The 13,745-nt window shown below is 41.7% G+C and overlaps 1 protein-coding gene across 3 annotated transcripts in view; it reads left to right on the top strand.

Moving 5' to 3' along the window:
• The window catches only part of ACOX2 (acyl-CoA oxidase 2), a 33,352-nt gene extending 21,555 nt beyond the window's left edge, over positions 1-11,797 (top strand). For 2 of the 3 annotated variants that reach the window (XM_033210280.1, XM_033210282.1), the window contains 2 exons: positions 7,920-8,052; positions 11,644-11,797. In XM_033210280.1, the coding sequence (XP_033066171.1) occupies positions 7,920-8,052; positions 11,644-11,706 (196 nt within the window). In that variant the 3' untranslated portion in view covers positions 11,707-11,797. The remainder of the gene's footprint in view (positions 1-7,919; positions 8,053-11,643) is intronic. The other variant, XM_033210281.1, reaches the window with a different exon arrangement.
• Positions 11,798-13,745: the final 1,948 nt, after the last annotated feature.

Genomic DNA, 13,745 nt, shown 5'->3' with positions numbered 1-13,745 from the left:
ATCCAATGTGCCCAGGCATAGCTAACCTTTAAAGAGCACTTATGTGACACGCCCTGTGCCAAAGGCTTTTACATACATCTCATTTAATCCTTACAGCCCTTTGAAATGGGTACTATTAATCTCCTCATTTTACTGGAAAGGAAATTCAGGCTGATGGGAGTTGTCCAGTGTCCATCAGCCAGAGGAGGGGCCGGGTACAATCTCAGTCTGGCCCCTGGGCATGAGCTCTTCACCTGTATGTTAAGGTGAAGGTTGAGGTATTATCTACTTCAAACACATCCTTGTCTTTGTTAAATGTGCTTCAGCAAATTCTTACCAAGTTTAGTAAACTTACCTTAATCCTCCCTCAGCTTTAAGATGAAAATTTTTTTAACTCTGTAATTCATATATTCATTTATAAAATAATAACACAAAGTTTTTAAATGCAGCATTAATGCAGGGTCAATGAAATACTAATGCAGTGCTTTCACACTGTTATTCTATAATCTAAACAAATGCTTTAAAAACATATCAAAACCAAAGCTAGCCCAATCAAGAGTCCTAGAAAAAATAGAAATAAAAACAATAAAAAAAAAAAAAAGCCTGGGCAACATGGCAAAACCCCACCTCTACAAAAAATACAAAAAATGAATTGGGCACACACCTGTAGTCCCAGCTACTCGGGAGGCTGAGGTAGGAGGATTGATTGATCCCAGGAGGTTAAGGTTGCAGTGAGCTATGATCCCATCACTGCACTCCAGCCTAGGCAAGAAAGTGAGACCTTGTCTCAAAAAAAGCAAAGAAAAGAAAACATTGCAAATTATTTACTATTGTCCATAAGGTTAAAAAAAATGGACTAATTTGAGAATATAATCTTTTCGAGACCTCACTGGGCAGAAAATATGATGCCTATTGCATGGGGTTAGAGGTGACTCCTAGAATCTCCAACTATTCTCATATCAACAAGACTGACAAAAAGAAAAAAAGAGGCTGGGAGCAGTGGCTCACACCTGTAATCCTGGCACTTTGGGAGGCCAAGGTGGGAGGATTACTTGAGGCAAAGAGTTTAAGACTAGCTTGGGCAACATAGTAAGACCCTGTCTCTAAAATTAAATATATGTATTTATTTAATATATATTATATATATACATATATACATATATTAAGCATGGTGGCTAACACCTGTAATCCCAGAACTTTGGGAGGCCAAGGTGGGTGGATCACCTGAGGTCAGGAGTTCGAGGCCAGCCTGGCCAACATGGTAAAACCCCGTCTCTACTAAAAATGCAAAAAATTAGCTCAGTGTGGTGGCGGGCACCTGTAATCCTAACGACCTGGGAGGCTGAAGCAGGAGAATTGCTTGAACCCGGGAGGCAGAGGTTGCAGTGAGCCAAGATTGCACCACTGCACTCCAGCCTTGGCGACAAGAGTGAGACTCTGTCTCAAGAAAAAAAAAAAAAAAAGTTCAGTTAAATCATCAAAAACCGTCAAAAATACATTTGACACAATTATGTCCCAGGTATTAAACTTTCCCTAATACAGGGAATCCAGTGGTGAAAACTATTACGAGCATAATTAAGTACTGCACAGTTTAAGCCCAAGGGTGTCTATCTGTCTGAAACCCTCAGAATTTAAAAGCACTTGAAAATAATTGTTCTAGCCCCGGTTGTCGGTGATGATAAAATACAAAAGATCACCTTAACACCCTATAAGCATGTTTTTTAAATTTGCAAACAGCATTTCTAAGTGCTTGCCTTGGCTCCAGCAACTTACAATTCAAGACAAGACAGACAGCCCTGATGCAAGCTGCCAATTTACTCATGCATCAAACCCAGAAATTGATTTACTTCCATGATGGTTCCTAAGTAGCCTTACTACTGCAGAGTAATTAGGCACCTAACAGATTCTATGCACATCACTGTTTGGTGTCACAGTTCCCTGCCTTGATTAGTCACTATCTCCCTAAGATTTCTGAGACGAAAACTGAAGGGTGGCAAAGTATGCTAAGGATGCCAAGAACAAGCTCTCTGTAATGTTAACTGACCCAAACAGTCTTTAGTTGTTTAAACGGTCATAAAACCTCAGCTGGGGGTACTTCTAGGTAAAGATGACAGATTAAATATATGCATTTACTTTTGTTCTTTCCTGAAACCCTACTAAAACATCAGTGAATGGATTGAAATTTTTTAAAAGGCATAAACCCACAAAGAGAAAGAGATGTTGTCTCTATGTTGTCCAGGCTGGTCTTGAACTCCTGGGCTCAAGGGATCCTCCTATCTCAGCCTCCCAAAGTGCTGGGATTACATGCATGAGCTAACACACCAAGCCTCTGTGAGTAATTTTAAGACTTTCCTTGACTCTGCCCTGGCAGAAGGGTAAATAGAGGGTCTGTGGATTAAGGAGCATCAGGTATAGTTGATAATAAGGCTACCCTTCAGAAAAAAGGGTTCTTTATAGGCCAAATGTGGACACCTCCCTCCCCCAGACCTTTTTTCCCACTGGTTCCTAAAAAACTGGCAGCTAGACTAGTACCCTGCAAGAAGATAATAAGATGATCCTTCTCTGGAGAATCTGGCCAGCCCAAGGAGAAGGAGCTAAAGACACTGACATCGGCCGGGCGCGGTGGCTCAAGCCTGTAATCCCAGCACTTTGGGAGGCCGAGGCGGGCGGATCACGAGGTCAGGAGATCGAGACCATCTTGGCTAACATGGTGAAACCCCATCTCTACTGAAAATACAAAAAATTAGCCGGGCGTGGTGGTGGGCGCCTGTAGTCCCAGCTACTCGGAGGCTGAGGCGGGAGAATGGCATGAACCCGAGAGGCGGAGCTTGCAGTGAGCCAAGATCGCGCCACTGCACTCCAGCCTGGGCGACACAGCCAGACTCCGTCTCAAAAAAACAAAACAAAACAAACAAACAAAAAAAAAGACACTGACATCAGAGTCCCCCAATGGTCCATCCAATTCACTCCATAGTGAACCCCACATTAGCAAGCATAGCCACAGGTTTGTAATCAGCTAGTTAATGCCTTGCTCTTAGCTATGATCAGACACTCAGGGATCAATAAATATCTGAAGAATGCCCCTAACATAAAAGATGGAGACTAAAACAAGCAAGAACAAGGCAATTCAGAGGACATAAGAGAATCCACAGGGAGAAGAAAACTTAAAAAAAAAAAAAAAAACAGTGATAGAGAAAGTATTGCAACCACAAAATAAAAAAAAAAAAAAACCTGAATGCCATTACTTAAAACTAATATTCAGAGAACCTTAAAAAAGAGCTCCTTGAAATAAAAAAATGATAGTGGAAATGAAAACTCAATGTAAAGACTGGGAGATAAGATTGCAGAAACCTCACAGCAAGAAAGCAAAAAGACAAAAAAAAGGAGGACTTGTAAAAAGTAAGAGGACCAGTCTTACTGTTCATCATCTGAAGAATAGGTCTAGAAAGAAGACAGAGAAAACAGAAGGAAGCGAATCATTAATAAAATAATTCAAGAAAACATTTCTCAGATGAAGGATACGAGTTTCAGATGAAAAAGGGTCACAGATGCCTACAGACTAGAGGAGAGGAGACAGGCACACACATGCACAAAATAAGTCACACTGTATACCATGTGAAATGATAATAGCTACGATGAAGGAAACGATAGTAGGAAGTGGGGGAAAGAATGCCAGGGGTCAGTAGGGAGGATGGGGAGCTACAATTTTAAGTAGGCCAGAGAAGACCTCCCTGGGAGGGTGACATTTAAGGAAAGACCTTCCTGGCGAACACGGTGAAACCCCGTCTCTACTAAAAATACAAAAACTAGCCGGGCGAGGCGGCGGGCGCCTGTAGTCCCAGCTACTCGGGAGGCTGAGGCAGGAGAATGGCGTAAACCCGGAAGGCGGAGCTTGCAGTGAGCTGAGATCCGGCCACTGCACTCCAGTTCGGGCGACAGAGCGAGACTCCGCCTCAAAAAAAAAAAAAAAAAAAAAAGGAAAGACCTGGGAGAAGGTAGGGAGAAGCTGTTGTAGCTGCTAGGGAAAGAACATTACAGGCAGAACATAAGTACAGTCATGCATCACTTAATGACGGGAGGATCCGTTCTGAGAAATGTGTCTTCAGGTGAGTCTGTCATCGTGTGAACATCACAGAGTGTACTTACACAAGCCTAAATGGTATAGCCTGTTGCTCGTAGGTTCACACTGCAAAGCACGGTGCTGTACTGAATACTGTAGGCAATTCTAACATAAGTCATGAAGCAATAGGAATTTTTCAGCTTTATCATAATGTCATGGGACCGCCATCATATACATGGTCCATCATTGACCAAAACGTCATTATGCAGTGCATGATGGTACAAATGTTGGAGACCAGAGTGTGCTTGGCATATCCATCCACACAGAAGAGGCCACAGGGGCAGGAATGGCATGACTGCAGTGGAAAATGAGGGCAGAGGTCAGAGAGTTAAGGGAGTACAGCAGGGGGTGGGAAGAGAGAGTAAGGTAGATCATTGCAAAGACTTAAGAGAATGCGAAGGTTTTGAGCACTGGATAGAATGGGAGGGTTTTGAGCATTGGATAGACACAACCTGAAAGAATCTGATGTATATTTTTAAAGGCTCACTCCAGCTGCTATATTAAGAACTAAGAGTGAAAAGCAGGGAGATCAGCTGGATCATGCAATCATCCAAGTGAGGGATGATAGTGGATTGGAGCAGTGATAGTGCTGAAAGTGGTGGGAAGTGGTTGAAGTTTGAATGTATCCTGAAGGCAGAACAGGATTTGCTGACAGATTAGATGTACGGTAAGAAAGAAGAGAAGAATCAAGGTTTTTGGTCAGAAGGACAGAGCTGCTATTTACCATAAATGGGGAAGACTACAGGAGGGCCAGGTGGCAGGGTGGACAGGAAAGAGCTAGCAGCCCAGGAGTCTGGGTTCAGACACATCACCTTTGAAGAGCCTGTCAGAAATCCAAGTACAGATGTTGGTAAGCAGGGGACACTGGAGGAATAAATTTGGAAGTCATTGGCATATGGTTGATATTTAAAGCCATGAGAAGAATATCACAAGGAGTGCATGAAGAGAAGAGGCCCAAGTACTGAGTCTTGAGACCCTCGAAAGATAATAAGGAAGTAACCGTGGCAAAAGCTATTTCTGTGGAGTGGTGGGAGTAAAAACGTGAATAGATCCAGTTCAGGAGAGAATGTGAAAATTGGAAATCATAAGCATAAATGCGCATAACACTTTCAGAGAGTTTTGTCCTAAAGGGGAGCCAAGATGATGGAGAAGGAAATAGAGTCAAAAGCTTGTGTTTAAGATGGGAGAAATGACTGTCTGTTTGTATACTGATGGAAATGATCCAGTACCGAGGGGATTTTTTTTTCCTTGTACCTTTCTTTGAACTTGATCTTGGCCTCCCATCAGGCCTTGTGTTTAAGAGCAAGTTCTTTGAAGAGATCCTTGTTGATGATAGTTTGTCCAAGAGCATATCCACAGAGTACCTTGTGGGCATGTGGTGATTGTAGTTATAAGCTTTTGCAAAAGACTTAATCCTTGACCTCTTGGAGATCTTCTTGCCTATGGCAGCTGTCACTTTGTGAGGATAGCAGCCAATTCCAGCTACCAAACCATGATTGTAAGAATGGACTGAGGTGCCATCATCAATGTTCTTCATGATGATGGCTTTGCATCCAGAGTAGCATTCAGCCAGGACCAGCACCACTTTCCCAGGTTTCATGAACTTGCCCATTTTGACAGCAACCAGCCAGGCCTACAGTAAAAAGAAAGAAGGGCATTTCCACTAACCTTTTACCCCTGAGAGTGGAATTTTGATGTTGTAGGGGAAAGGCAGGAGAATTTTGTTCTCCAGTAGGCAAGAGGAAAAGACATCTAGTAGACAAGGAGGGACTGAGGCCTGAGCTGAGAGCCTGAAGAGAGAAGGCATTGTATGTATAAATGCAAGGGTGGGAACTTATACAGATTCTCTTACTGCTTCCACTTCATCAGTGAAATATGACGTAAAGCCATCCAGGCAAGAGAGATGGGAAAGGTGGATAGTGTCATTCTGAGGATCAAAGAGATGGTATGAAATAACTACCTAAGAAAAGGAAAGAGTAAATGAACAATGAGTAAATGCAGCAATGTAATACGATTGCTGAGCTGCAATCAGGGCCCACTTGAGCCATTATTACACCAGTTATGATTGTTTTTTCCAGTCATGTATAGCTACAAAGGTGGTAGCACAAAGTGGGTGGAAAATTAAAGACAAAGAGGTATGCATTTTGCTAAACAGGTATGACAAAGCAAGAAAAACTGTTGAGTGTGTGTGTGTGTGTGTGTGTGTGTGTGTGTATATATATTTTTTTTTTGAGAGGGAGTCTTGCTCTGTTGCCTAAGCTGGAGTGCAGTGGCACGATCTCAGCTCACTGCAACCTCTGCCTCCTGGGTTCAAGCAGTTCTCCCACCTCAGCCTTCCCAGAAACTGAGACTACAGACACACACCACCATGCCTGGCTAATTTTTGTATTTTTAGTACAGACAGGGTTCCGCCATGTTGGCCAACTGGTCTCGAACTCCTGACCTCAGCCAATCCATCTGCCTCAGTCTCCCAAAATGCTGGGACTACAGGCGTGAGCCATCACACCTGGCCTGTTGAATATATTTTTGAGAGAGTAATAGGGCATGGAATTTCAGGTGGATAAGGAATGAAGTGAGTCCACAAGGGGACATTAAATTGGTGGTAGGGCTCATATGATGTTGGGGATCATCAAGAAAGGATTACACTGGATACAGTATCCCAGTTACCTCCAATGCTTTAATGATGCACAGTCATCGTGATATCAATACTAAATATTGGTCTGGCCAAAATTATAACTATATTGGAGGCCCGATGACCAGGAGGAGGAAGAATGGGAACAAGGGGAGGTAGGAGTGAAGAGAGGGGTGATAAATATAAATCTTTACCTTTTGAATGAAGAATCAACAGATAATATCTCAAACTGAACCATGAACAAGCAGCAATATAAACAAGGTATTTTGACATTCGGATAAATACGGAAATATCAGCTAAAAGACTGAAATTGTCGGCTGGGCATGGTGGCTCACACTTGTAATCTCAGCACTTTGGGAGGCCGAGGTGGGCAGATCACCTGAGGTCAGGAGTTCGAGACCAGCCTGGCCAACATGGTAAAACCCCATCTCTATTAAAAATACAAAAATTAGCCGGGCATGGTGGTTGGCGCCTGTAATCCCAGCTACTCAGGAGGCTGAGGCAGGAGAATGGCTCAAGCCTGGGAGGTGGAGGTTGCAGTAAGCCGAGATTGCGCCATTGCAGTCCAGCCTGGGCGACTAAGCGAGACTATCTCAAAAAAAAAAAAAAAAGACTGAAATTGCTTCTGAGGAGAAAGAAGTGGAAATCAGGCAGGAATATGCTGGTTATTTATTTATTTATTTTGGGACAGGAGTCTCGCTCTGTCGCCCAGGCTGGAGTGCAGTGGCATGATCTCCACTCACTGCAACCTCCGCCTCCCGGGTTCAAGTGATTCTCCTGCCTCAGCCTCCTGAGTAGCTGGGACTACAGGCACGTGCCACTACGCCTGGCTAATTTTTTGTATTTTTGGTAGAGACGGGGTTTCACCATGTTAGCCAGGATGGTGTCGATCTCCTGACCTCATGATCCGTCTGCTTCAGCCTCCCAAAGTGCTGGGATTACAGGCGTGAGCCACCACACATGGCCGGATATGTTGTTTTTTAAACAAGCCTTAAGGAACTCTTTGACTCATTATACTATGCATATATAACTGATTAAAAACTAAAAAAAAAAAAAAAAAAATGCTGAATTGTTTGAAAAGCAAATAATCATGCAACCTCTAATTAGGTATTGTTATTCACCATCCAAGACTAGTTTGATCCATAAGAGCAATCTAAAATACTTACAAACTCTTGTTTCTTATCCCAGGAAGGATGCCATCCTGTTAACTGATGCTTTTGACTTCACCGATGAGTGTTTAAATTCAGCACTTGGCTGTTATGATGGAAATGTTTATGAACGCCTGTTCCAGTGGGCTCAGAAGTCACCAACCAATACTCAGGTAGTTGAGTGGAACACATTATAAATTATGTAAGAAAGCAGAGAACAGGCAGTGAAAACACCTGCATGTTCTCCTATTTTAACTGACTCCCATTAGGTTGGCAATCACTTGGCGTAGCATGTCTGTTTAAAATATTTTTAGAGAACACATAAAAGAAACCAGGAGTGGCAGTATGGCCTGGCAGGAACTCTGAGCCTGGATTGTAATCAGCAAAATGCACTGCTTGGAACTTAGTAAAGGGAGTTAAGAGGAAGGCCCAAGCTCTAAATCATGGCTTGACAGACCCAAGGGCATACACACAGAGTGGTAAACTGGCTTTTAAGTAACAAAAAGAAGGAGATAAATCACTGCGGTGATTTAACCACCTTATTTTCAGCCTTTTAACTTTCAGTTTTGTGTAGATAAAAGTGGGTATTCGGAAGTGGTAGGAAGCTTGAGGGATGTCTCTCTCAGACCTGATTGCCTGCTAGAGATGATACCCTCTCCTCTTCACTCTAAGGAATACAATCCAAGGAGCAAAGAAAGCTGTTGCACTGCCATCAGTAGCCCAGGAAAGCCATATAAGTGACAATTACAAGGGTCATGAAAAAAAATCCCCAGCCATCCTAGGAGAGCACACCAGAACTCTACATCATTAACAGTGAGAAGACGGGGAGGACTCATAAGGTCCCAACACTCTAGGGCCAGGGTATGCTCACAGCTCACAGCTCTCTGCTCATGAGCCTCTTAGAGAAAAGTTGTAAATGTCAGTGAATATGTTAACAGGAGTGAGGAAATAAACCCTGTAGTTAGAATATGAGGAACCAATATTTAATAGCAGATTTTACGTAGATGATCAAAACAAAAAGTCGATAGGTACACAACAGATTATTTTAAATTTTATAGTGCCAATACATTATTCAGGTGGTGAAGCTTTCTTTTTTACCTCTTTGATCCAATTTCAGAAAAGGTGTCTTAACACCACATCAAATTGGCAACTCTCAGGCTTTCATTCACACCTAGCATGGTGTTAGACTTGTTCTTAACAATTTGCAGCCTGTCATACCACATGGCTTAATTTAACATGACTATCTAAAGTTACAACACAACTAACCCATCTTGGTCACTCCCTGTCCCCAGAAAGACATCCTTTTAACTCAAGGAAAAATAAACAATATATGTTCACTACTTCAGTACAGTTAACCTACTTCCAGTGTGTCACTTTTTCTAATGATTAGATCTCTCTACTTTCTAACATTTAAATCTTGGCATAAAAATACAGCAGTCCTCCCACTCCACACTACCTCCCATGGTCTAAAGATAAATGTATGCCCTTTGGAGCTCCAGAGAAAAACCTGCTCTGCTATAACACCTGTCAGAAATGCTGACATACATAGCTCAAACCTGTTTTACTGGCAACACAGGAAACATTCTGGTTTCTCTAGAGAGAATGGAGGGGGCTTTCTTGTGTTTTAGTTTGGTTTTAATGTTTATTTTAAAAGACTTTAATCTGGATACTACACGAGAACATGTTTATCTAAATGAGAGGAATGACTGACCCAGAGGCTCAACACAGTTGGGAAAACATTGATGCACTTCATCCCATTCACTTCTATCTCCTTTCACTTGACTGTGAACAACAAAGGAGTATTCACCTTGCCAACGCCAGGATCTATCACGGAGTAGACACTCCACGTTTATGGAATAAATGAACATGGTTTTACGACCTACGTAGTGAGATGAAGGAATCTGCTGCATACACAGTGCCACAGACTCTTGTCATCCTAGCTTATATTACCTTTCTAAAAAGGTGACAGGTATAGCACTGTGGATCTTTCACGCATGATAATTTGGGAATGTGAAGTTACAAATGACCTTTGTGAACTGTTTCCAGTCAGTTAAAATGACATGAGGCTGCCTGCTAACGTACATGATCTTACATTTCTGGCTCCTTTTAGAGATCACCAAAATAGCACTTTTAAAGTGTATTTTTTAATCTGCTGTGGATAATTTTTTAATCCTACTCTTAAAAGATGCTATAATTTTGAAGCTGCAATAAGAGACATTTTCCTCATTTGCACTAATAGAAAAAGGCACACTGCAGATATTTTATGTATTTTTATTTATTATTATTATTTTTTGAGACGGAGTCTCACTCTGTCACCCTTGCTGAAGTGCAGTGGCACAATCGCGGCTCACTGCAACCCTCCGCCTCCCAGGTTCAAGCAATTCTCCTGACTCCCAAGTAGCTGGGATTACAGGCACACACCACCACACCCAGCTAATTTTATATTTTGTATTAGTAGAGACAGGGTTTCACCATGTTGGCTAGGCTGGTCTCAGCCTCCCAAAGTGCTGGGATTATAGGTGTGAGCCACCACGCCTGGCAGATATTTTAAATAAAAGAGCAGCTATGTTGAAACCCGCCCTGTAGACATGAAAGTACAAACAGGAATATATTTCACTGACATTTTTCTACCAAAAGAAAAGTGCTATGCTAAGGTAAACATCTTAGAATCATAGGAGAAGCTCTCTTCTGTCTGGGGCAGTGTTGAGCTTTATCCCTGGACAGGATGATGTGCTTTCTTGGTTTAAGGGAGGAATCGTTGGGGATAATTTCAAAACAAAAATCCTGTTTTTCCCCAAGTATTCTATTGTAAAAATTTGTCCAAGTAGGAGTTAGATGCATTAAATACATCTACTGATTCATTCATTCAATAATTCAACAAATATTTACTAAGTACATGCTTTGTGCCAAAAACTATTCTAGATACTGAAGATATCCTGGAGAACAAGAGTCATAAACCCAGACTGAGTGCAGTGGCTCAAGCCTGTAATCCCAGCACTTTGGGAGGCTGAGGCAGGTGGATCACTTGAGGTTAGGAGTTTAAGACCAATCTGGCCAACATGGCAAAACCCCGTCTCTATTAAAAATACAAAAATTAGCCAGGTGTGGTGGTGCACACCTGTAATCCGAGGTACTCAGGAGGCTGAGGCATGAGAATCGCTTGAACCCAGGAGGCGGATGGTGCAGTGAGCCAAGATCGCACCACTGCACTCCAGCCTGGGCAATAGAGCAATACCCTGTCTCCAACAACAACAAAAAGAGTCAAAAGCCCAGTGTTCGAGGAGCTTACAGTTTTAGTATAGACAGGCACATACACACACACACAAAGTAAATATTATAAAAGATGAGACTAGAAACAAAGAATCAAGACGCTGAATTACAGCATAAAGATAACCTAGTCGGACCTAGAATACTGCTTATATGATCCCTATCTAGTTCCTTGCTTTGTGATTAATATTCAGTTTCAGAGAGCCTCAAAGAGTCAAGCCTTTTATTTGTATTAAATTCCAAAAGCAAGTGATAAGCTGTGTTTTTAATTGGCCACCTGCATCCACAATTTAAAATCTGCATGAGAATAGGAAGGATGCCCTTTGGAAAAAATGTTTCTCCATATGTTCACACAAAATGAGTTTTAGAAATAATTTTTAAAATTAAGAATCTTACGTAATGTTACTTTTTGAAGCTAAAGACTTAATTTGAAAGTAAAAGTCATTAATCCTGGCAGAAATATACTGTCTTAATAATGCGTTTCTTTCTACAAACAGGAGAACCCTGCCTATGAGGAATATATAAGACCACTATTACAAAGTTGGAGATCCAAGCTATGAAATAACCAACAGTATTCAAGAAGCAACCAGCAGCACCATCATGTGATAATGGTACTATGGCATATATGCAACATTAAAATTTTAAATTAGATATTTATGTTTCAGAGTCATTATCTTTTAAATACAGTCTGAAGTGATATATGTGAAATAATATCTGTGATTTACTTCAAAATAATCCATAGGAGAAAAAAGCCAAAGTGAATAGTTGTTGAAGCTGGTCAATTGGCAGGTACATGGGTGTTCATTACACTATTCTCTCTACTTCTGAATGTGTTTCAATTTTCCGGTGGAAGGGTGGATCATGCCTGTAATCCTAACACATTAGGAGGTCAAGACGAGAGGATCACTTGAGCCTAGAAGTTCAAGACCAGCCTGAGCAATATAGAGAGATGCCACCTCTATGAAAATGACTATAAAAATTGGCCAGGGGTACATGTCTGTGGTCCCAGCTATTGAGAGGCTGATTGCCTGAGCCTAGGAGGTTGAGGCTGCAGTGAGCCGTGATCACACCACTGCACTTCAGCCTGAGCAACAGAGTAAGAACTATCTCAAAAAAGAAAAGAAAGAAGTTTCCCACAGTAAAACCGCACCACTGTCCATTTATAGCATCTATTTGGTTAAATACCAGGATTTTGCTTTAGATCTAGCAAAAGCCAATAGGCTCATTAGTTAGTGTGTTTTTAGCACACACTTATCCTTGGGTTTAAAAGGACACACATACATGCACACACACAATCCTCCTAAGTGCTTATACTTCCTGTAATCTAAATAAAATACAGCTCTAAGAATGCAACTATCATTTTTTAAAAATCAACTCTTCCACAGTGAAAATGATTTAAAATTTCATTAAAAGACATAACTGTCTCAAGTTACCCAAATACAATGAAGCTACATTTTTCATATCACTTTCAATTACCCAATTAGACAAAACACTCTAAATGTCACAAGTAAAATGGCAACAAAAAAAAATTCAGCTGGCTACTTTTCCTAATTTACTCATATAAACAATCATTTCATTGTTAACAATTAGTAAATTTGAGAAAAGTTACCAAAAGCAAACTTATCTCCAATAAACAGGACAAAGGAGAGGCCTCATAAGTTTTTAACTTTAAAAAACTTGGGCCGGGCGCAGTGGCTCACACCTGTAATCCCAGCACTTCGGGAGGCCAGGGCAGGTGAATCACTTGAGGTCAGGAGTTCAAAACCAGCCTGGTCAACATGGTGAAACCCCATCTCTACTAAAAATACAAAAATTAGCCAGGCACGATGGCACACACCTGTAATCCTAGCTACTCAGGAGGCTGAGGCAGGAGAACCGCTTGAACCTGGGAGGCAGAGGTTGCCGTGAGCCAAGATCACGCCATTGCACTCCAGCCTGGGTGACAAGACTGAGACTCTGTCTCAAAAATAAATAAATAAAAATCATTTAAAAATAAAATAAAAATAAAAACTGGGAACTAGCATTATTCCTATTTCCACACCTGTTTTCAACCCAAATCATTTTGTTTCATATTGACCTCAGCTAGCTCAACTGGTTGGGCCTTTTTTTTTTTTTTTTAAAGGTAACTATCAAATCAATTTTAAACACAAGATCGCCGGGCGCGGTGGCTCAAGCCTGTAATCCCAGCACTTTGGGAGGCCGAGACGGGCGGATCACGAGGTCAGGAGATCAAGACCATCCTGGCTAACACAGTCAAACCCCGTCTCTACTAAAAAATACAAAAAAACTAGCCGGGCGAGGTGGCGGGCGCCTGTAGTCCCAGCTACTCGGGAGACTGAGGCAGGAGAATGGCGTGAACCCGGGAGGCGGAGCTTGCAGTGAGCTGAGATCCGGCCACTGCACTCCAGCCTGGACGACAGAGCAAGACTCCGTCTCAAAAAAAAAAATAAATAAATAAACAAACACAAGATAATTTTCCAAAATGAAAAACTTGTACTCGTATATTGATTTACTGAAACCACAGCAAACTGTCAATAACATCTTAGTTTGAAGATGGTGAAAATAGGGTAATTATAGGTTTCTGGATGTTGGTCATTTG

The sequence above is a fragment of the Trachypithecus francoisi genome, unplaced genomic scaffold, assembly GCF_009764315.1.
Source record: "Trachypithecus francoisi isolate TF-2019V2 unplaced genomic scaffold, Tfra_2.0 Lachesis_group0, whole genome shotgun sequence".
NCBI lineage: Eukaryota > Metazoa > Chordata > Mammalia > Primates > Cercopithecidae > Trachypithecus > Trachypithecus francoisi.
This window is presented reverse-complemented; position numbering and strand designations above follow the sequence as displayed.